Below are 20,693 nucleotides of genomic sequence, written 5' to 3' on the forward strand. Positions count from 1 at the left end.
CATTGGCTATGCCTAGGTGTAGCAAGACTGGGAAAGTGTGGTCATTTAATTGGGCGTGTGGCTTTTCAGAAGCGAAGTAAGAGAAGGTTGCCTTCAATTTTTTCTGTTTTGAACAATGTCAAACCTAGAGGAAAGTTGCAAGCATAGTACAATGAACAAAACCTCCAGAAGAGCTGTCATATTAGCACAATGATACTCGAATGTCCTTCACCTAGGTTCACCAGTGGTTGGCATTGGCTGCAGTTTTCTTGCTCTCTCTCCACATGCACTTTCCTCAGAAGAAGAGGGTGTGGTCACTGGGCTGCCACTTGCACAGTGGATCCTCTACCCCAAGCCACAATGCCAGTCCCCCTTTAGGGCATAGGACAGCACAGCTTAGGCCCCCTGGTCTTTTTCTGGCTACACCCTAAACCTGTGAGTCCCGGGGGGTGAGGTTAGGGGCTCTCCTTGCTTCTGTTCTCTCTGCCCCTGGAAAATGGGCCTCCCCATTCCTCTCTTCTCTCTCCCCTCCTTAAGAATGTACTAAGGACCCTGGTTGCTGTGGCTCAGTGAATTGAGTGTCAGCCTGCGAGCCAAGTGTCGCTGGTTCGATTCCCAGTCAGGGCACATGACTAGGTTGTACGACAGGTCCCCAGTTGGGGGCGTGAGTGAGAGTCAACCACACAGTGATGTTTCTCTCCCTCTCTTTCTCCTTTCTCCTCTCTCTAAAAATAAACAAACAAACAAATAAATTATTAAAAAAGAAAAGAAACACATCCAAGTGTATATGGTCAATTGATTTTCAAAAAAAAAGAGAGAGAATGTACTAAGGAGAATGGCTATAGAAGGGGAGTTCGGAGTACATGGGGAAGGGGGTGGGAGGAGAGTCCAGTGGAGGCAGCTGGAGCAGAAAGCATTCTCTTAGGAGGCTCCTGGGGATGTCAGCCCTGCCTGGTCCTGCATAAACCCAGATGCACCTTACCAACATTCCTGCAGTTCAGAGGCCTCTGGGTGGGGAGATAGGCAGGCAGGATGGGGGGCTGAGAACAGAGAGAGAAATGGGTGACATTTACTGACCACCTAACTGTGTGCCAGGCACTACATTTATTATATCACCAAGCCCTAAAACCACTTCTTTAAAGCAGGCATTTTCCTTCCAACTTTACAGATGAGGAAATGAACACTCGGAGAGAGGAAGTCCCTGGTACCTGCTCAGTGACATCCATATTCAGTCAGTCTCCCCTGAGTGCCTCCTGCATGCCAGGCCCCATTCTAGGTACCAGAGATTCAGCGGAAAACATGACCAGTAAAGTGCTTGCTCTTTAGGTCCTGCCAGCAGGAAACATCAGGTGATTAATAAGGGAACTAGTAACCAAATAAGATGCTTTAGATGGTGCTTCTTTGTCTACATCAGCGATGTTTGTCTTGCTCATCTCATGGTCCACTCTCCCTCCTCACTCTGACCTCTGAGTACTTGTTGTGTGCCAGGCCCCATTCTAGGCACTGGAGAACACAGTGTGAGCCAAAGAGGCCTTGGGGGCTTTATATTCTCTAGAGGAAGGAAGATGATAGCTGAAATAAATAAGTAAAGTTTATGGTGCTGGAGTGGACTGCGGGCCTGGACAGTTCACCACAATGGGCAGGGAAGGCCTCGCTTGAGTTAAGAGTACAGGTAGCAGCCAGTGACAGTCGTTGAGGCAGGAGTGGGCTGGGCTTGTCTGAAGGAGCTAGTGTGGCTGGAGCAGAACAAGTAGGAGAGGAGGGCAGAGAACTGCTGCATCCTGTAGACCCCTGTACTCTCTGAGTAGAGGAGCTGTGGGCTCTGACTTGCCTTTCTAACAGCCGCTGTGTAGGGAATAGATCACCCATGGGCGAGGGTGGAAGCTGGGGACAAGATCGGATGCCATGGCCACAACATGGGCAGGGTGGCAGCAGCTTGGGCTATAGGGTGGTGGCACAGCAATGGAGAGACGTGGTTGGACCTGATCTATTAGGAAGGTAGAGCTGAAGACAGAATGTGCTGATGGGTTAGAAAGAGAAAAGTCCATGACAATTCCAAAATTTTTGGCTGAGCAGTTGGGAGCATAGAGGAGATTATGGGAGGAGCAGGTCTGGGAATCAGGGAAGGTCAGGAATTCAGTTTGGATGCAATAAGCCTGAGGTAGAGACATGTTAGATACCCACCCAGGTGGAGCTGTGAGCAGGCAGTTGGATGTGTTCTAGATTTCAGGTTGTTGGAGTCCAAGATATACTGTGAATGTGACATTTAATTTCCAGGACTGGATGAGGTCATGAAACAGCAAATGTTACCACAGCAGAGAAGAGGACCAAGGGTTTAGTCCTGGGGCCTTCCAAAGCGAAAAGGAGGAACCATTGATTTTGTTCACACCTGTGTTCCCCAGAGCATAAAGCAGTGCCTGGTATAATGTAGCTGCTAGGCCAGTACTTGTTGAATGAATAACTGAATGAATACATGAATGAATGGTGCTAAGAAGAAAATAAAATGAGGTGATGACTTAAAGAGTGCATGATGGAGAGTGGTCTGTTTTAGACAGGTGGTCAGGGAGGGGCCTTTTTAAGAAGGTGACATTTGAGCTAAGCCCTGAAGGACAAAGAGGAGAAAGCAGTCATGAAAAGAGTTGCAGGGAAACAGCAGGTGCAAAGGCCCTGAGGCAGGAGTAAATCTGGCCTGTTGAAAGATTAGTGTTCATGGGGTGCTGTGAGGCTGAATCATGCAGGAATGTGCAGGCCCAGAACCTGGACTTTGAATCACATCCTGGATGTCCTAGAGGGTTTTAAACAGAGGAGTTAAGTGATCGGATTAATATTTTAAATGATATCTCTGAGGCACATAGAAAATATTCCATAGGAAGGCAGGGGTAGAGGCAAGGAGAGTGTTAGGAGAGACCTGGCAGTGGTCCAGGCCAGAGGTGGCAGGGCTTGCCTGGTGTGGAGGCAATGCAGAAGGAGAGGAGTGGGCAGATTCAAGATATTTTAGGGACAGAAAAGCAGGATTAGGAGCTCCTGCTCGTTCAACTCCACTGCAAAGATGTCCCTCAGAGGTTGACTTGAAAGGGCCTTGGGTAGGGGCCAAGACTCCAGTCAGGCTAGGGCATCTCCTTAGTCACCCAGGCTGGAAGACGAGGAGATGGTGGGAAGGGATATTGTGACTGTCAGGGCCATCCCATGTCAGGCTCTGGGCCAGGCCTGTATGGCAGCTAAGACCATGCCCGGCACTTTGGGAGGGTCCCCTTTTCACGGGAAAGGGACAGGGGCCTGGAGCAGGTCTGCCTCGGGCCAGTAGTGTATGGGTCCTTAACTTTGTGCAGGAAAGAGTTCACAACACAAGCCCAGGTGATTTTAGGAGTATAATTATTAAAGCTGGGGACAGTAGACAAAGGAAGGACTTAAGATACGAGAAGAAAGAGGAGAGCCGAGGCAGGGCTGCTTTGGCTCCCTAGAAATGCTATAGGAAAGGAGTGAGCCACACGGGGCCGTGTGGACTCACTGAGAAGTATAAGTCACAGTGACAGAAGTGGGCCAAGGTGGGGCTGCTGTGAGCCCACCGAAAAGTCAGAGGAAAGGAGGCCTTGGAGGCAGGTTCAGGGGAAGCCCAGGATGAGCTGCCACTGCCCACTGCTCCCAAGGTTGCAAGTCTCATGGGGTCCCTTAGAGTTTAGGAGAAAGTTAGCTTCCAAGAAAGAGAAGGCATGGATGTGTGCCAGAGAGAAAGCCCGCACTGGCATCCTTTATTTTGAGGGTTTTTTATCTCTCTTCTGCCGACGAAATCCTAGGGGAGGTCTCAGCTGAATATTCATCAGCTTTCCAGGTGTGTTCTTTAATATACTGATGTGCCGAAATGAATGGAAAGAGGGACCAGGGTAATTTTCTGGTCAGCCTTACTTTCTGTCTTGGACTTGTTTGGTTCTTATTGGGTTTTTGTCATTTGTTCCCCTGACTTCATCTGTCCTTGGGTCTGGGTGGCACTAATGACACTAGTTGGGTCTCTGTTATCTCTCTCCGGGACCAGGGTGATTTAAGCTATTTACTCTCTGGTTGAGGAAGAGAGGAGTAAACCATCTGCTCTCAAGTGTCCCTGGTTAAAGAAGATAAGATCTTGCGATTTACTAGCTGGCTGTAAATGGCTCACATTGTTTGGCCCCATTTGTCTAACCATCTGCCTCAGTTTCCCTTTCCCCACTTGTCAAAAATTCTAACATCTAACTATCCTGCCTCACCTTCTCTATTTTCCTTCATCAAATCTAGATTTACAATCTTTTCTCAAGGCTGGCCTTCTTCCGGTGCTTCCTCTGTCCAAAATCCTTTGACTCTCCTCCTCTTGGGGGCTGCTTTCATTTCCCCATCCTTGAATGTGGGTCCTGGGACTCAACAGTAGACATGATGCTGTGCCAGGTTTGGGGCCCAGGCCTTAAGAAACTAGCAGCTTCTGCCCTGACTGGTGTGGCTCAGTGGATTGGGTGTCGTCCCACAAACCTAAAGTTAGCTGGTTTGATTACCAGTCAGGGCACATGCCTGGGTTGCAGCCAGGTCCCCAGCTGGGGGTGTGTGAGAGGCAACAAATGCTTCTCTCCCTCTCTTTCTCTCTCCCTTCTCCTTTCTCTAAAAAATAAATAAATACAATCTTTATAAAAGGAAAGAAAGAAAGAAACTAGCAGCTTCTGCTTCCTGTCTCTTGGGACTCTTGCTCTGGGAACCCAGCCACCATGAGGAAGTGATCGGTCATGTGGAGAGGCCCATAGAGCTGTCCTAGCCAACACCCCCAGCTGAGAGACATCAACTGTCCCACCGGGAGAGAGCAGATGATCGAAGCCCCTGCCTGCGAGCCGCTCCAACCTGTAGTGCTCTGGAACAGAGACAAACTGTCCCAACCGTCCCCTACCAAAACGGCAGATCTGTGAGTGAGAGAAATGATTATTGTTTTAAGCCTCTGAGTTTGGGTGGGTTGTTGTGCAGCAGCAGGTAGCTGGGACACCATGCTCCAGCTCAGGTGGTGGGTTTTATCTTTTCCACCTGTGAATTCCTTTCTTTCATCTCGGTGAGATTATCTGAGGTCTGGCTCCCTGGCAGACCAGAGCTCAGGGGCCCACCCAGTTCTTACTCCTCTCTGCCTCCTAGCACGTATCTAGCACCTAGGGGATGGGGGTTAGATACATATTGACTGTCAGCCTCCAGGCGGTCATGGGCTTCCCTGGGTGTAGGGGAGGGGAAGGGACTGGTCCCCTTAGAGCTAGGCCCCTAAAAGTGGCCAGGGGGAGGGAGAGAAACCTTAAGAAACTTGTGGAGGCATCAGCCCCTGTAGAAAGTGTGCTGTTCAGAAGTCTGGGAAAGGGTGCTTACTCAGAGCCAGAGCTTTCCCTTTCCCCCTCCCTTATCAGTTCTCACCGGGGGTAGCCATTGGTGATTTCTGTATTTCTTTAAAAATTTTATTTGTTGAGTTTAGAGAGGAAGGCGGGGGGCAGGGGGAGTGAGAGAGAAAGAGGGCATCAATTTGTTGCTCTATTTAGCCCAGAAGGGGAATCAAACCCACAACCCTGGTCTATCAGGACAATGCTCTAGCCAACTAAGCTGCCCAACTAGGGCCATCCTCAGGTGATTTCTATTGACTCGTGAGTCAGGCCTTCTATGGGGTTTTTGTGTTTTATATCATTTAATATGATAAGCTTCTGAGTTGTGTATCATTAACCTTCCCATTTTACAGAAGAGGAAATAGACTCAATGAAGTTCAGTAACTTGGCTGAGGTCAGGGCTGGGAGGATCCAAACCCCAACTCTGTGGCACTGCCCCTCACCATTCACGCCTGGATGGGGGATACTCAGATAAGCCAAAAGTGCGGTCGGCCAGCGGGGCCTCATGGAATCTCATTTGCTCTTCCAAAGTGCAGCCTCAGCAGCAGCACATTGCGGGCCTGTTGGGGAAGGCCCCCGAGTTGCCAGATTTTTCCAAATTTGCCAGAGAAACCAAAAGTGTGTATTTTTAATACAATCTCCCTGTTTCTGGATGATTACTTTTAAAATAAACTCAGGTGCTTCCAGAGACCAGATGAATGCTTGCGTTAGATGACATTGGTGGCCAGATTGGGGAGGTGAATGGCAGCAGAGACAAACAAGGGGACACCTGTCCTTGGCCCAGCTATGTCAGAGTCACTGCTTCTGCCAGCTCTGGGACAGACTGCTTTAAATTCAGGCCCCACCCACTACGGGATGCAGTTTCACGAAGTGCAGACCCCTAGCACTGACCCTTTCCTTCCTGTCTCAGATGCTCCCTCCTACCCTGAGGCCAGCATGATGTGGGCGGGACTGAGTCTGCCTTGTCACACCTGTCCCCAGCCCTGAACCTGCATAGAGGGTGCTCTATGAAGGCTTGCTGACAGAAGGAATAGTGTGAGCCCTTCTCTCTCTGAGCACCTCCATGCAGGCTCCTCCCTCTTCCCTGCCCTGGGCAGGCGGGGGCGGGGCGCCAGTGGGGCGCGGGTGGGTTAAGAGCCAGCAGCTGGGGCCCCTTGGATGTTCTGCTACAGCATGGCTACCGCAAGCCCTGTAAGCCCACCTGTGTGTCTTCCTGCAGCAGGGATGGAACTGGGGTGGCCTGGGCAGCCTAGGCAGCCAGGGCGAGGGCTCCCACTTCACCCTGACCCCTTTCTTTGTCAGGTCAGAGAGGCTGAGGGTGAGATCCTAAAGTGGGAGAAGGAGGAGAAAGAGGAAGAGGAAGAGGAGGCAGCAGCAGCAGGAGCATCGATGAGAGAAGAGGCTCTGAACTCTCCCACAGGTCTGCAGTCCCTTAGGAGGAAGGCCCAGGATGAAGGCCCCACAGAGGTCAAGGTGCAGTTGCACCTTCTGCAGAGCAGGTAGGGAAGGCCCCTTCTCTGGATCCTTGGACAACCCCTTCATCTCTGGGCCCCAGTTCCTCCTTGGGGGAGGCGGAGCTGGCCTAAGACTTGGGCCTTGTTGTCCTTCCCAGCCTTAACATAACTGGGATCCTGGGTTAAATGCTTTCACTTCTCCTCCAGTACCCTGGCCCTTCAGGGTAACTGACTGCAGTCACCTTGGGAGGACTGTACCCCAAATCATGCCCTCAGTTTGTCCTTACAGGGTAAGACCTCCTGCCAGCCCAGGTGTTGCCTGGTGGGGTGGACACTGGGGTTCTCTACTTCCTCTTGGCCACCCCTCCCCCCAGGTGGGCTCTGTGGTTCTTCAAGAATGACCGGAACCGGGCCTGGCAGGATAACTTGCATCTGGTCACCAAGTTTGACACAGTGGAGGACTTCTGGGCGTGAGTGTCTACCCCTTGTGGGAGAGGCTGGGGCCAGGGGTCTCTGAGCTCAGGATCATTCCCAGACCCCACCCCTTTGAAGGGCTGCTTCCTACACAGAGTTCCCAGCACTCCCTGGGGCTCAGTGGATTCTGCCGGGGGTGTTGGGGCTGAGGTACAGGCCCTGTGAAGCCTTCTTGGGGCTTAGGGAGAAAACCTGTGAAGGCTGATAAGCAAGGAGTTGACTCTGCTACTTCATGCTTTGAGACCCTGGGCAAGTTCCTTTCCCTCTCTGAGCTTGTCTCAATCACAATGTGAGGATAAAAGTGCCTCAGAGTGTCCATGGGGGATCAAGTGGGGGGACCAAAAAGGTTCTGTGCAAACCCCCAGGGGTACGTGAGAAGGCCTGACGCTCCAGCTGGAGGGGGCATCAGAAACAAACCCCTGCACTAGGGCGGGTCGGGTCTAAAAACCTCCCCTCTGGGCTTGGATGGTCAGGGAAGGCTCCAGGGAGGAGGTGGGATTTGAGGGTTTGAGTAAATAAGGATGGGATTCCAGGTGGAGGCACCAGTGTGAGCAAAGGCTCAGAGGCCAGAAGGTGGGTGGAAAGCAGTGGGGTCTGGTAGAAAATTGTGGGGCTGAGGCCAGTTAGAAACAGGTCCTGAAAGCTTGGACTTTGAGCTTGGGTCGGGGACTCTCTCCAGGATGTACAATCACATCCAGCTGGCCAGTAAGCTCTCTTCAGGCTGTGACTACGCCCTGTTCAAGGTAAGCTCTGCTTCCAACCTCCCAGGGCACGGGGAGGGGGCTGATTCTCCCCATATCTGCTGCATTACTTCCTCACAGGGGCTTAGGGGTGGGGGGCCAAGGACAGCCTCCCTCAGAGCCAAGAGCAGGAACTGCTGTAGAGAAGCTCAAGCAAAGTGTCAGACCGGAGCTGCGCCTTGAAGGACCATTGAAGAGCCTGAAAAGTGGGGGAACAAAGGAGGAGTCCTGGTTTGTGGCCTGGGTCCTTAACTAGGAACAGGTGTCAGAACTGCCCATGGACACTGCTCATTAAGGTCCAGGCCAGCTGCTAGAGGGCTGGCCCAGCAGACGTGTGTGGCAGAACCCTGACATTAGTGTTTAAAGATTTGCCAGGTGAACTTGTGCCCAGCTGAGCTTGGGATGTCTGGCATGGTCCACACTGGGGCTACCCCAGAGGCTTCGTTAATGCCCCTCATTTGAACTCGTGTCTTAAGGAACTCTGTTCAGTAAGAGACAAGCACACACATACAAGGCTATAATAGGTGACAAATATTGAGGCAATGGGGCTGAATGGCTGACGGTGGCACTTGCCTGTACAGAGGGGATGGAGGTGAGAGAGAACCTGGCCTGTGGGGCCTACTGAGGGGCAGGAGCATGACCTGTGAAGGTAGCTGGGCCCCCAATTCTCTGTGAACAAAGGCAGTTGATTTGCCATCTGGACTCTCAGGACGGCATCCAGCCTATGTGGGAAGACACCAGGAATAAGCGGGGTGGCCGCTGGCTGGTCAGCCTTGCCAAACAGCAGCGCCACATTGAGCTGGACCGCCTGTGGCTGGAGACAGTGAGTGGGGAGGCTAGGAGGGAAGGTCCTCCAAAGGAAGGGGCGGGGCTGGGCTGGTATGGGACTTGTGGTGGCAGTGGTCTCGAGGATGGGGCATACAGTCCCTGGGCCAAAGCTGGCAGCCTCAATGCCTCCCTTTTTGGCCCCAGTTGCTGTGTCTCATTGGGGAGAGCTTTGAGGAGTACAGCCGGGAAGTGTGTGGGGCTGTTATCAACATCAGAGCCAAGGGCGACAAGATTGCTGTGTGGACGCGAGAGGCAGAGAACCAGACAGGCGTGCTCCACATTGGGTGAGGGTGTCTCTGGCATGGGGTGCGGGCTGTGTCTCTTCTAGGGGAGAAGGCAAAATGTGGGGGATGGTTTGGTCTGCAAGGGAAATCTCTAGAACTCTCCCTTCTGCCTTACCCACATGTATAAATGGTTTGGGGTCTAGATTTCAGATTTTTTTTTTTTTTTGGCATTAGTCCTATTTTGGGTTTCCACATGATTCAAACACAACCCTAGAGGGACTGGCTGGAATCAGGGCAGGGGCTCTGGGCAGAGGACCCAGGGTCCCAAATTATCTCCAAGACCAGCAGCTGACTGCCTGTCTCACTTCCTCCCCCACTCACACCCCCTCCCCACAGGCGTGTCTACAAAGAGCGTTTGGGACTCTCTACAAAGACCATCATTGGGTACCAGGCCCATGCAGACACAGCTACCAAGAGCAACACCCTGGCCAAGAACAAGTTTGTGGTGTGAGGGCCTTGGTGCCACTGTCCAGTCAGTGCCCCTCACCCCCGCCCTTCACTGCTGTGTGGGTGTCCTGGGCAGGCCTGGGGGTGAGCGCAGGGGGCCTACTCCTCACCTGTTCTGGAGTAAACATGACTATTCTTTAATAAGAGGTAGGGCTCAGGCCCAGGGGCTGTTCCGTGTTTGGGATGCAGGCTGAGGACCCAGGGCAGCGGGAAGGTGGAGGGAACCCCTGGCTTTCCTTGTTTCATCCAGGGTGGGGTGGGGTGAGTCACTGGGGGAGGGACGGCTCAATGGCAAGCAGGTAGAAAGATGACAGGAGCGAAGTCTATAATCCAGTACTTACTCTGTATCTACCTGGGAGGGGGGCTAGCTAAGGGTTCTGAGGTCCAAACCCTTCTATTCTAGGGGAGTGGGGCTCAAGGCCACTGTCACTCTGAGAGCTGGAGTTCAGGGATAGAAGTAGGGGCCCCTCCTCTTGGTGATCACTGCTGAAAAACCTTTGTGGATTGCCTCTCATCAGAGTGGTAGACTTGGAGCCCACCCTGAATCGTGTACCTTCTGGGAGTAGGGCTGCGCCCCTCTCTCCACCCCCAACTGCTGAGGGCAGAGCCACATCACCTCACAGAGGGATATGAGGGGAACTGAGGAGAGAGACAGCACCCTGTGGTCTCTTCCTCCGTTCCCCAGCTGTGGCCAGGCAGTCTGGGCCTTCCTGGCCTGCGTGGGGGGTGGGGATGGGGTGGGGGTTTAAGTGGAGGTGGGTGGATGAGGCCCCGCCCAGGAGAGGAGTGAGTGGTGGTCAGGCCTCACCATGTGGTTCTGCTAGGGGTGAATTAATTTGTGAAGCTCAAGCCCCTTACCATTCCTGTTCTAAATAAATACTCCCTTTTGAACAAAACTGGAATGATTTTTAGGGAGGGCTTTAACATTGAGTATGATTCAGTTCCTCTAAAACCTGGATCTGCCCTAGTGCTCCCTGGAAGAGTCTCGTGTGTGACTCCCAGGGACCAAGGAGCCCAATCAGGCACAAGAAAGGATGGCGGAAGAAGAATAAGGCTGGGGGGGTTCCAAACGCCAAAAGGATTTGAGCCAGGAAAACTGAAGGGTCAGGGAGCAGCTGGTAGGGCATTCACAAGACCCGGGAGTCGTCTGGCCCGGGAGTCTGAGCCAGTAAGAGGTAGGGCTGAATTTCTGGGGCGTGAACTGCGTGTCTGATTGGACTCTACTGTAATAAAACATGAGTGAATCACCATCCCCATCACAGCGGCGCAGTAGTTACTCCTCTCCAGAGATGAGGTCCCACAGCAAGGTCAGGGATTGGGGTGGCGCAGGGATTGAGTCTTGCAGGGTGGGTGGACGGCGAGTCCTTCCCACCCACGGCTTGCGCTCCCATGAGCTAGCGTCTCAGCAAGGACTGTAAGGAAGCCCTGCGGCTCCCTGCGGCTGCGGGCCTGCAGGGGCCTTGAAGCTGGAGGCGGGGCCAGGCCCAGGCCCAGGGGTGGGGCTCGGAGGCTATTGAGTCGCGCTGGGGGGCGGGGCCCCGGGCGATGGCAGCGTTCGGCCTAGGGGGGCGGAGGTTCTCTGAGGGTACTCAGCAGTCTCAGAGCTGGGCGGCCCTGGCGCCGGGGGGCGGTCCCTGCAGGGTGGGCGGGGCCCAACGGGCTTTCTGTATGGCCTTGGCCATGAAGCCACAGCCGCCGGGCTAGGCCCTGGGCGGCTGTAGCCCAGGGGCGGCCTGCGGAGGGCTGGGTCCAGCCCCCAGCTTCGGGTACCCGGCCGGTGGTCGGCCACTCACCATGCCCGGCAAGCACCAGCACTTCGAAGAACCCGAGGTCGGCTGCTGCGGGAAATACTTCCTGTTTGGCTTCAACATTGTCTTCTGGGTGAGCGTGGGGTGGGTTCCGGGCCCTGTGCTGGGGGTGATGGGAGGAGGTTCAGTCTCCTACTAAGGGGAGACCACTCCCTGCCACAAGGGCTTAGGAGGTCTCCACTACTTCCTGCCACTCCCACCTGCCCGCCCAACCCCCAGAACCACTGGAGGGAACTATTGGGGAGCACAGATTAAAGGGGGAGCGGGTCCCAGCCATCGCAGGCGTGGCGCGGGGAAGGGGAGTCTCCAGGTCTTCCGAAGGCTAAGGCGAGGAGGAGAAGGGGGAGTGTTTTCTTGAAGACCTCAGGGGCAAGCATGGTGCGATTGGCCCTCTCTCCTGCCCAACTCACTTTGGTACCCTGGGGTGTGGGGTGCACGCTGAGCCCCAGCCCTGGTTTAGGGAGGAGAGTCTACTGAGAAGGGAAGGGCCGGTTCCTTTTGCCCCTCCAGCACCTGAGCCTTGGCGCCTTGCCTTGAGCTCTGGCAAAGGGGGCTGGGGTCGCAGCCCTTCCACCACCAGCCGGTACTGGGAGGCTTTCCGCCAGGAAGTGCCAATAGTGAGAATCCCGGGGGAGGACCTCTGATTGGGAGGCTGGGAGCTGACCCTGGGGAACAGAATTCTACATTCCACAGCTGACCAAACCGAGGTTTCAGGGCAGGGCTGCCCCTGTCCTAAGAAGGGAGCTGCTGGTGCCCCTCCCAGGGTGGCATCTGTGCCCCTGGGCCCTGCCAAGTCACCTTCCCCTTCTCCCTCCCCCATCTCATCTCACCAAGGCTGCTGGGTGCCCCTGCAGTCTCTGTTTCTGCTGCCTTGGTCAAAATGCCAGGCCCATTCAGTTTTGTTCAGCAGGACCCCGCGACGCTGCCCTCCACCCACATGCTGCCCGTGCAGTCACCCGCACGCCGTGTCCTTTGTCTCCAGTGGTGCTCAGCTCTGGAGGGTGTGGGCTGCGTGCAGACTTTCCTGGTGGGGAGGTCTGGAGGCCTGTGGGTACACGCCTATCTGTGAGACCCCAGGGCAGAGGGGGGTGTCACTTTTCTGTGGGCCTCTGCTTCCCTCCCTGGGAGAGGGTGATCATGAAGCCTGCACCCAGGGTTAGCATAGCAAATGAATTATAATTTACTATATTCTTGAAGCTATGTTATTACTATCTATATTTTACATGTAAGGGAACAAGCACAGAGAAGTTAAAGTCATTTCATCTAGAGACACACAGCCACTAAGTGCAGAGCCAAGGTGACAGCCCAGTGGGCAATGGGGAGGTGGGGCAGAGCATTGAGCAGCGGGAGCCCTCGAATGCCAAGGGGAGATGGGCATGAATGACCCAGGCTCATTCCAGGGCCCTGGGGCTGAGGCAGAGTTTGTTTTATGTAGAGGGCAGTGTGGAGCAGCGAGGGCTTCAATGCTGGTGATGGGTCTGTTCTGGCTGTTTTATTTGAGGCAGAAATATCTGGCTGCCTAGGGGAGGGTGGGTGAGGGGCAGGGGCTGGAGTAAGGATACCAGGGAGGAGGGCTGGGGCAAAGTTGGGTTGGTGGTGGGCATGGGGGGAGGAAAGCTCCAGGGGAAGTTATAAGGCTGGATTGATAGGTCCAGGCCACTTGGGGTGGGGAGTAGAGGGAGTGTTTCAGGTTTGGGTCAAGGTGGCCTAAGGGAGGTGTCCATGAAACAGGTCCAGAGATTTTTTTTGTTTCAATGGAAATTAGATCCTGGTATTACCCTGCTCATAATCTTCCAGTGGTTTCTCACTAGGATACAGCCCAGACTCCTTTCCATGGCCTTCAGCACCCTTTGGGGTCTGGCCCTGCTTCCTTCAGTTTGTCCCTTGCACAACCAAAACTGACCTAACCTCAGGGCCTTTGCCATTTTCTCCCCCTGGAATTCTTGTCTCATCCCTGTACCTTTTAATTATTTAAAGCACAGATAAAATGTCACCACTTTCCCTGACTAAAGCCCACCCTTAGTCACCCATAATCACTCCGCATTGCGTCGCCCTGTTTGATTTAAAGGATCTGTTGGTCACTGAAATTACCTTGTTTGCTCACTGTGGATTTCCACACCGGAGTATAAACTCCATGAGGGCTGAGAGCCATCTGTCCTATTCACTGATGTGTCCCCAGCATCTGGAACATAACTTGGGATGTGGAAGTGTCTGCAGTGAAGTGTCAGGAGCCAGGGAGAGGCTTGACTGGTGATCCTGGCGATGTCAGTATCATGAAGGCGTGGAAAATGAGTATGAAGAGGAGGAAGGGCTGAAGGCTGAGGTTGAAACCAGTGGGCGTGGTCACTTACATGGTATGGGTGAAGCAGAGGTGCTGGGAGGGAGACTGAGAAGGTGCAGGTCTAAGAATGTCATTGAGTTAGTCACTGGGGTGTTCAGGAAGGAGAAAGTGTGGTGGGAGACTGTTTAAAGGCCATGGGTGGGTCAAGTGGGATGAGGCAGGGGAAGTAATGTTTGGTTTCACATCCCAGATCCAGTGTGGAGGAGGGAAGGAAAGACATTTCTAGAGAGTACAGCAGTGGGAGGAGCCTCTGGTTAGAGCAGGGAAGGCCTTAAAGGTGGGGTGGAGCCAACTGAGGCTAGGTGCTGAGAAGGAGCTTGTATAGAAGAGGGTGGGAGTAGCAGGAGGTCTGAAGAAGTGGGCTCATGACCCTGGGCACGGTGAGCAGGAGGTGATGGATGGTCAGGGATCTGCTCAGGGTCAGGCAGTGGCCTTGACATCCAGGTCTTTTCCCAGTTAAGGACTTGAGGCAAGATGGCAGGTGGCATTTAGAAGGCACAGGCAGAGCTATGGTCATGTGTTTTCTAGGGTATAGCCACTGGCCTAGGCTGAGGCCCCTCAGCTGGGTCCTGTTCTGCATCAGGATTTGTTTTCATGCAGGAAACTTTGGTTTTGAGCTCTGAGAATGTAACTTGACAGAAAATGACCTCTGGCAGACAGAAGTAGAAATGGTGAAATGGGGGTGGGCTGGGGCTCACAGAGTTGGAGGGCAGCTGGAGGGCTGGAATTGGGAGGGGACAGAGGCCAGGAGCCTTGAAGCCCAGCATGGGCTGGGGCCGGAGCTGAGGCTTAGAACTCTTGATGGGAGTGTCTTCATTGCCCTCTGTTCCAGTTCTGAGTTCCAGGAAGAGGCCCTGATATCCATCCTAGGGCTAGGGGGTGTTTAATCTTCCAGGCTGTGTGCTGTGAGGAAAAACCACTGAGATGTGTTTTGGGGGCAGGTGGAAAAGATCCTGAATCCTATTTACAGCCCTTTGCCCTCTTCCTTTCTGTCTCCCTGAAGACCCTGAGTACTGGGGGAAAGAGGCTTTGCTGGGCCAGGGTGAAGCAGGATGCTGGTGCCCCAGCTCTCAATTCTTTGCTTCTGCTCTTGCAGGTTCTGGGAGCCCTGTTCCTGGCCATCGGCATCTGGGCCTGGGGTGAGAAGGTAAGGTAGGGGGTTAGGGCGTGGGGCTGCTGCAGGTCAAAATGGTGGGAGGATCAGTACCCCCACTTGCCTCTGCTCTCCCGGAGCAGGGTGTTCTCTCCAATATCTCGGCGCTGACAGATCTAGGAGGCCTTGACCCTGTGTGGCTGTTCGTTGTGGTTGGAGGCGTCATGTCGATGCTGGGTTTTGCTGGCTGCATCGGGGCCCTCCGGGAGAACACCTTCCTGCTCAAATTTGTGAGTGCCCCCCACTTAGATCCACGGGGGACCCCAGCCTCCTCCCACCCACTTCTTGCATATAGTTTATGCTTAGTAACAGGTAGTTTTATTATGTTATAGCAATAAATATCAGAATCATATCATCTATATTTATAGGATCCTTTCTTTTGTAAATGACTGGAAACTAGTGACCTGAGCATAATAGGGCATTTATTTATTGACTCACTAAGAAAATCCCATGGGTATTATAGCTGCCAGCACATTCGGGTCCAGGGACCACCACAGTGTCAATTGTCCTGGTCTCTCTGTTTCTCAGCTCTTTCCCTCTCAGTTAGCTCCATTCCCCATGGGATCGAAGGATGCCCAGCAACAGTGGGTGCCGGTTTCCTGCTGTTCTTAGGAACTCATACTGAAGGCTGAGGCTCCTCTCAGTCATTTTGTCCAAGTCCTCTAATTGCATCTCCTTGATTCTGATTGGCCGTGTCTGGGCCAATCCCTGGGGCCCCAGGGGAGGTAGTGCTCTGATTGGTGAGCTCCTGGCGAATGCCTACTTCTCTCTCTGGGAATGGAGAAAGAGGTGATGGCTCCAGTTGAGCCACAGAAACAGAAGGGTATGTGAAGGGGAGTTTCTTAAAACAAAACAAAACAAAACCAACCAACCAAACAAACAAACAAACAAAAAAATGGGCGATTACCAGGGGAAGCAGAATGAATGTGTAGGTAAGGACAGTGCTGTCTTTTTCAATATAAAACAACACTAACATGATAGAAGGTAGAGACTCTGGGATGTCTTGGATCTGGGTGGGGGTGAAGCTCTGCCTGGTGGCACCCCCGGGCCCTACATCTGTGACCCCCCACCATCTGTGTGTCCCTACCCTCAGTTCTCAGTGTTCCTTGGCCTCATCTTTTTCCTGGAGCTGGCAACAGGGATCCTGGCTTTTGTCTTCAAAGACTGGATACGAGACCAGCTCAACCTCTTCATCAATAACAACGTCAAAGCCTATCGGGATGACATTGACCTCCAGAACCTCATTGACTTTGCTCAGGAATATGTGAGTCCAGCATCCAGCACTGGCCCACCACCTGCAGGAGGCACCTGCTGGGCAGATGAGTGAGGGAGCAAGTTCACTGTGTGCAGGGACCATTCCCTCCCCCATCTGGCCAGACAGGCCCTAGGAAGAGAGCCAGGTGTTCTGCTGTCTGAGGCGAAGCCAGCTCTCTGGGTCCCCATGAGCCTAGTCCTGCGGAGAAACAGTATTGGGGAATAGAGGCCAGAGATGCCAAACTGGCAACGCCTAGGCCAGGGCTTACACCACACTTAGAGTGGGAATAAAAACATAGATTCACCTTCTGCAAACCCCTGGGCCCACAGTGTTGGCCGGGGCTACTTCGTTGCTACCACCTTTGTTAGTACTGGTGCTCTCTGTCACTGTCCCCGCCACTCTGTATTTTATTATTTGTTTGGCCTCTGAACATATTAGAGTTTGAGACTCCTGATAGAGCTCTGACCTCAAGCTTAAGTACCCACCTTGATGAAGAAGCAGTCAGTGAACAGTTCACAAAATTCTAGACACCTCACACCTGCAAGTTCTCTCCCACTCACACATGACACCCATTCACAGCCACTTACACAGTCACACTCCTTTGGCGCCATCCACAAAGTCTGCTCTGGGATCCAAAGGTGAACCACAAGAGCTAGTATCTGCTTTAAGGTGCTCTCAACCCAGGGCTGGGCAGACATATGGCCAGGTGGTTAAGATGTGGTTTGTTCATTCAACATAGAATCGCTATAGGTTTATTTTGTGCTGGCCCTGGGCTAGGTGCTGGGGATTCCATGGTGAAGAAAGTGGGGATGTATTCTGATGGGAATGGCAGTCTGGGTAAAGAGAGGGTGAGTTCCCCAGTAGGAGCAGCAGGTGCCAGCCAGGCAGAGGAGAGCAGTCAGGCAGAGGCCAGGCTGTGCACACAGAGCCACATGGCTGTACCTCCCTCCCTCCCTGGCCTTGGCCCATAGGGCCTGCTGTCTGCTGCTGAGCTGGGTCCCTCAGGGACTGGCTTTCCAGAGCTGGTGCTGCTTCAGTGAGTTAAGGCCGTACGCTCCTGCCTCCACTACCAGGTCATGAGCTCCTTGCTTCATCACAGCCTCACCCTTGCCATTGACCCACCTAGCGGGGTAGCCCGTGATGTTCTGTGTAGGGAAGACGGGGACAGGGGCTAATGACAGCATTTATGAAGTGCGGTGGGAGGGTTATGAGGGGGGCAGAACTGCCCTCCTGCTCCTGCAGAAAGGAAGAGAGATCTTCTTAAGGTCTCTGGGTGAGCATGGGAGATGTGACATGGACGTAGTTATGGATCCTCTCCCCACGGGGCTTGGCCTGATACCCACCCCTCAGGGTGTCCTGCAGGAAGTCAACAGTTCTTGGGCCAACATCCTTGCCCCATCCCTTCCTTTTTCAGCCTCTCTTGGGTTAGGGGGACAAGCTCAGGAGCCCCTTTCCACTACCCCCTGCTGCTACCAGCCTGGGCAGGAGCCTGGCCTGCCTGGTGGGGGGCAGCAGAGAGGTACCCACCCTCCTGGCTGCCTCTACACCCCTTCCCACTCTGATCCTGTCCCTACAGCCTCAGCCTGTCACCAAACAGGGTGGGCCTGGCTTACCTGGGACTCCCCCCTCCCTCACCACCCCCTCCAGTGGTCTTGCTGTGGAGCCCGAGGGCCCAACGACTGGAACCTTAATATCTATTTCAACTGCACTGACTTGAACCCGAGTCGGGAGCGCTGTGGGGTGCCCTTCTCCTGCTGCGTCAGGGATCCCGCGGTGAGTGGGGCCCGGTATGTGTGTGTGGGGCGGATGACATTGCTGAGTGCAGACCCTGTCTGGGAAAAAGTCCACAGGGCTCACTCAGCACTTGCCGTAACCCCCACCGCCCCCAGGTCTGTGGCTATCGGGAGGAGTCATTTTATATGAGGCTCCCCTACCAGCCTGGGAGTTCATGTCCAGGGCAGTGCTGAGGCCTGCTGGGGCAGGAGTTGCGTCCCTTCAGCAAATCCTGTCTCTTTGATTGTAGCAGGATGGAAGTGGCAGACCCCGGGCACAGGGCCTGCCCACTGGGATCTGGGCACCCTGTGTTCCCAGCTAAATACAGCCCAGGTAGTGTCTGCTCCTGGCCAGCTTGAAGGTTGGGGTACTCCCTCAGTCATGGGTGTATGTGGCAGGGGACCCCAGGCCACGACCAACCACCATACCCCTGGGCCACCATGCTGGCATGGCAGGGTATGGGGGCCCCAATCCCTGTATGGCTTCTTTCAGAGCAGAAGCTACTCACAGCAGCATGCCTGCAGCCACAGGGCCAGGAGCAGGCAGGGTTCCTAAGCAGGAGCACTTAAGCCAGTGTGCAGCCATGTGCCCTGGCATCAGGCAGAGGCACACGGCCTCAGTGAGCCTTACTCAGGAGCGGTGGGCGCGGGGAATCATCCCGTCTGCTTCCCCGAGAAGTGCTGGGAGCCATGGGCCCCGGGGTGCCCGCTCACGCATGGCTCATGGACCTGTTTCTCCTTAGGAAGATGTTCTCAACACCCAGTGTGGCTACGATGTGCGGCTCAAACTGGTAAGAGGGGTGGGGTTAGGGTGGGGGGCACTGGGAGAGGAAGGGGCCCCCATAAGCTCTTCTGAAAGGCCTCAGGGATCTGTAGGGGAGGTGGTGCTGGGTCCCGAGAACCATCCCGGCACCCAGGCCTTGGTACTTTCAGACATGAGGTGGTGGGCCAGTGGGCATGGGCACAGCTGTGTATGCTCACTCCAACTCTTTACTGAGCACTCACTGGGTGCCCAGCGTTGCCCTAGACGCAGGTTGCATGCTCCTGAGACAGATAAAGCTTGGCTCTCAAGGAGCTCCCCCTCCAGTGGAAGGAGACAGGAAGCTCATTGATAAATAAATGTGAACAGTAATGGGACGCTTTCAGCTCAGACCTGGGAAGAAAACAAAGTAGAGGAGGTGATGGGATGGGGGCTGGGCAGCGAGAAGAGGCCCCTCGGAGGAGCAGGCATCTGTGCAGAGACCTGCTGTGGGAAGCAGCCAGCCACACAGAGGCCTGCAGGCAGCGGGCACGCCGGGGTGCGGCGGGGCTGAGCCTCACTCCTGTGTGCCCCCAGGAGCTGGAGCAGCAGGGCTCTATCCACACGAAAGGCTGCGTGGGGCAGTTTGAGAAATGGCTGCAGGACAACCTGGTCGTCGTGGCCGGGGTCTTCGTGGGTATCGCCCTCCTCCAGGTAGTCTGGGGACTCCGCATGCTGCCCCACGCCCTTGCCCTGGGCTGCCCCCACCGATGGTACTCTCCCTCTTACAGATCTTTGGCATCTGCTTGGCCCAGAACCTCGTAAGTGACATCAAGGCAGTGAAGGCCAACTGGTGAGGCTGCCAAGCTGGCCATGGCTGCTCGCCTGGCCTTCCCAGGGACCCGCCGCCATGCCGTGATGGGCAAGGCTGCAGGAGGCGTTTCTGCTCGGATCTAGCCCCACACGGGGCCCACAGAGAAAGCTGTACAGCTGTGCCTGGGCTGTCTGTCCTGGACCTGTGTGCACGGAGGGTGTGCACAAGGAGTCACTGTCTCTGCTGGGGTTGTGTGGCAGGCTCTCCAGGGGACTAGGAAGAGCGCAGGCTGGGGGACCCACCTCTGCGTGGTGGTATGGGGCAGGTGTTGGGGCCTGCTGGTGTCTGAGGCACAGCCTCATGCAGTTTCAGAGTTCTCTACTCGCCATGACCTTGACCTTTCCAGGAGCCCACTTCAGCCTCAATGTCTCAGACTCTAAAACAAGTCCAAGAATTTTCTCTCCCTTGCTTGCCTCTCAGGATCAAACATGATGATGGCTACAAACCACTCAAATAAACAAAACCTTGAAAACCGCTGGCTTACACCCACATCTGGTTCTGTCCATTGTGGGGACCCTGGCCTCACCCACCCTTCCCTGTTTTCTTCAGCCTGGGTCATGTCTACATTTAAGCCAAACTTTAAAACTTGGTATATTTCACATAAAAGTCCAGGTGTGGCTTCAGCAGCCTCTCCTTGGGCACACGCTCACTCCTCACGTTTGGAGGCTCTGCCTGCTCCATTCTGCCCTACCTGGCCCTGTAGGCAGGGAGCTGGTCTGCCCCACCTCTGTAGGGCTATTCCCTGCCAACACCAGGAGGCTGCTGTGATCAAGACTGGAGGGAACCACGGGGATGTGAAGAATGGAGGCTGGACCCTACTCTGAAGAGGCCAGGGACGGAGCTGACCCTGCTGGGGACTGAAATGGGTACCACTGGGCCCAAGAAGGTGGCTGGGGAGTGGGGTGGAGATCAGGAAGGTCTGGGGAAAGAAGTAGCTGGAATCCCAGAGCTGGGCACCCATTGGGGTGGGGAGCCCATCTAGGGTAGGGGGTCATCAATGACTGACTCCTGGGCTCACTACTTGGAATCAAGTTCAGGATCTTCCCAGTGACTTGCAGAGCTTCCTCGTTGCCACCAGAGGGTGTGCTGGCACAGTGTTCCCTGAATCTGGCATTTCTCTGGCAACCTCACCAGGGACAGTCAACGGCCTTGTGTGTCCACCCTGCTTACTGGTGCTTC

At 54.4% G+C, this 20,693-nt stretch overlaps 2 protein-coding genes across 2 annotated transcripts; both read left to right on the forward strand.

Annotated features, from left to right (window-relative positions):
* Positions 1 to 6,455: 6,455 nt before the first annotated feature.
* Positions 6,456 to 9,796, forward strand: EIF4E1B (eukaryotic translation initiation factor 4E family member 1B). Its single transcript, XM_090289183.1, has 7 exons — positions 6,456 to 6,536; positions 6,648 to 6,844; positions 7,174 to 7,269; positions 7,953 to 8,016; positions 8,723 to 8,836; positions 8,986 to 9,125; positions 9,462 to 9,796. The coding sequence occupies exons 1-7, from the start codon at positions 6,504 to 6,506 to the stop codon at positions 9,574 to 9,576; spliced, it is 759 nt and encodes a 252-aa protein (XP_090145309.1). The 5' UTR covers positions 6,456 to 6,503; the 3' UTR covers positions 9,577 to 9,796.
* A 1,207-nt stretch (positions 9,797 to 11,003) lies between these two features.
* On the forward strand, positions 11,004 to 19,988 carry TSPAN17 (tetraspanin 17). The gene is given in 8 exon segments (XM_090287933.1): positions 11,004 to 11,453; positions 14,818 to 14,868; positions 14,958 to 15,104; positions 15,968 to 16,138; positions 17,777 to 17,902; positions 18,645 to 18,692; positions 19,238 to 19,373; positions 19,376 to 19,988. Coding segments are annotated over 8 exon segments (888 nt in total). The 5' UTR covers positions 11,004 to 11,366; the 3' UTR covers positions 19,498 to 19,988.
* Positions 19,989 to 20,693: the final 705 nt, after the last annotated feature.

The sequence above is a fragment of the Furipterus horrens genome, unplaced genomic scaffold (genome assembly GCF_987537825.1).
Source record: "Furipterus horrens unplaced genomic scaffold, mFurHor1.1.pri manual_scaffold_10, whole genome shotgun sequence".
Taxonomy (NCBI): Eukaryota; Metazoa; Chordata; class Mammalia; order Chiroptera; family Furipteridae; genus Furipterus; species Furipterus horrens.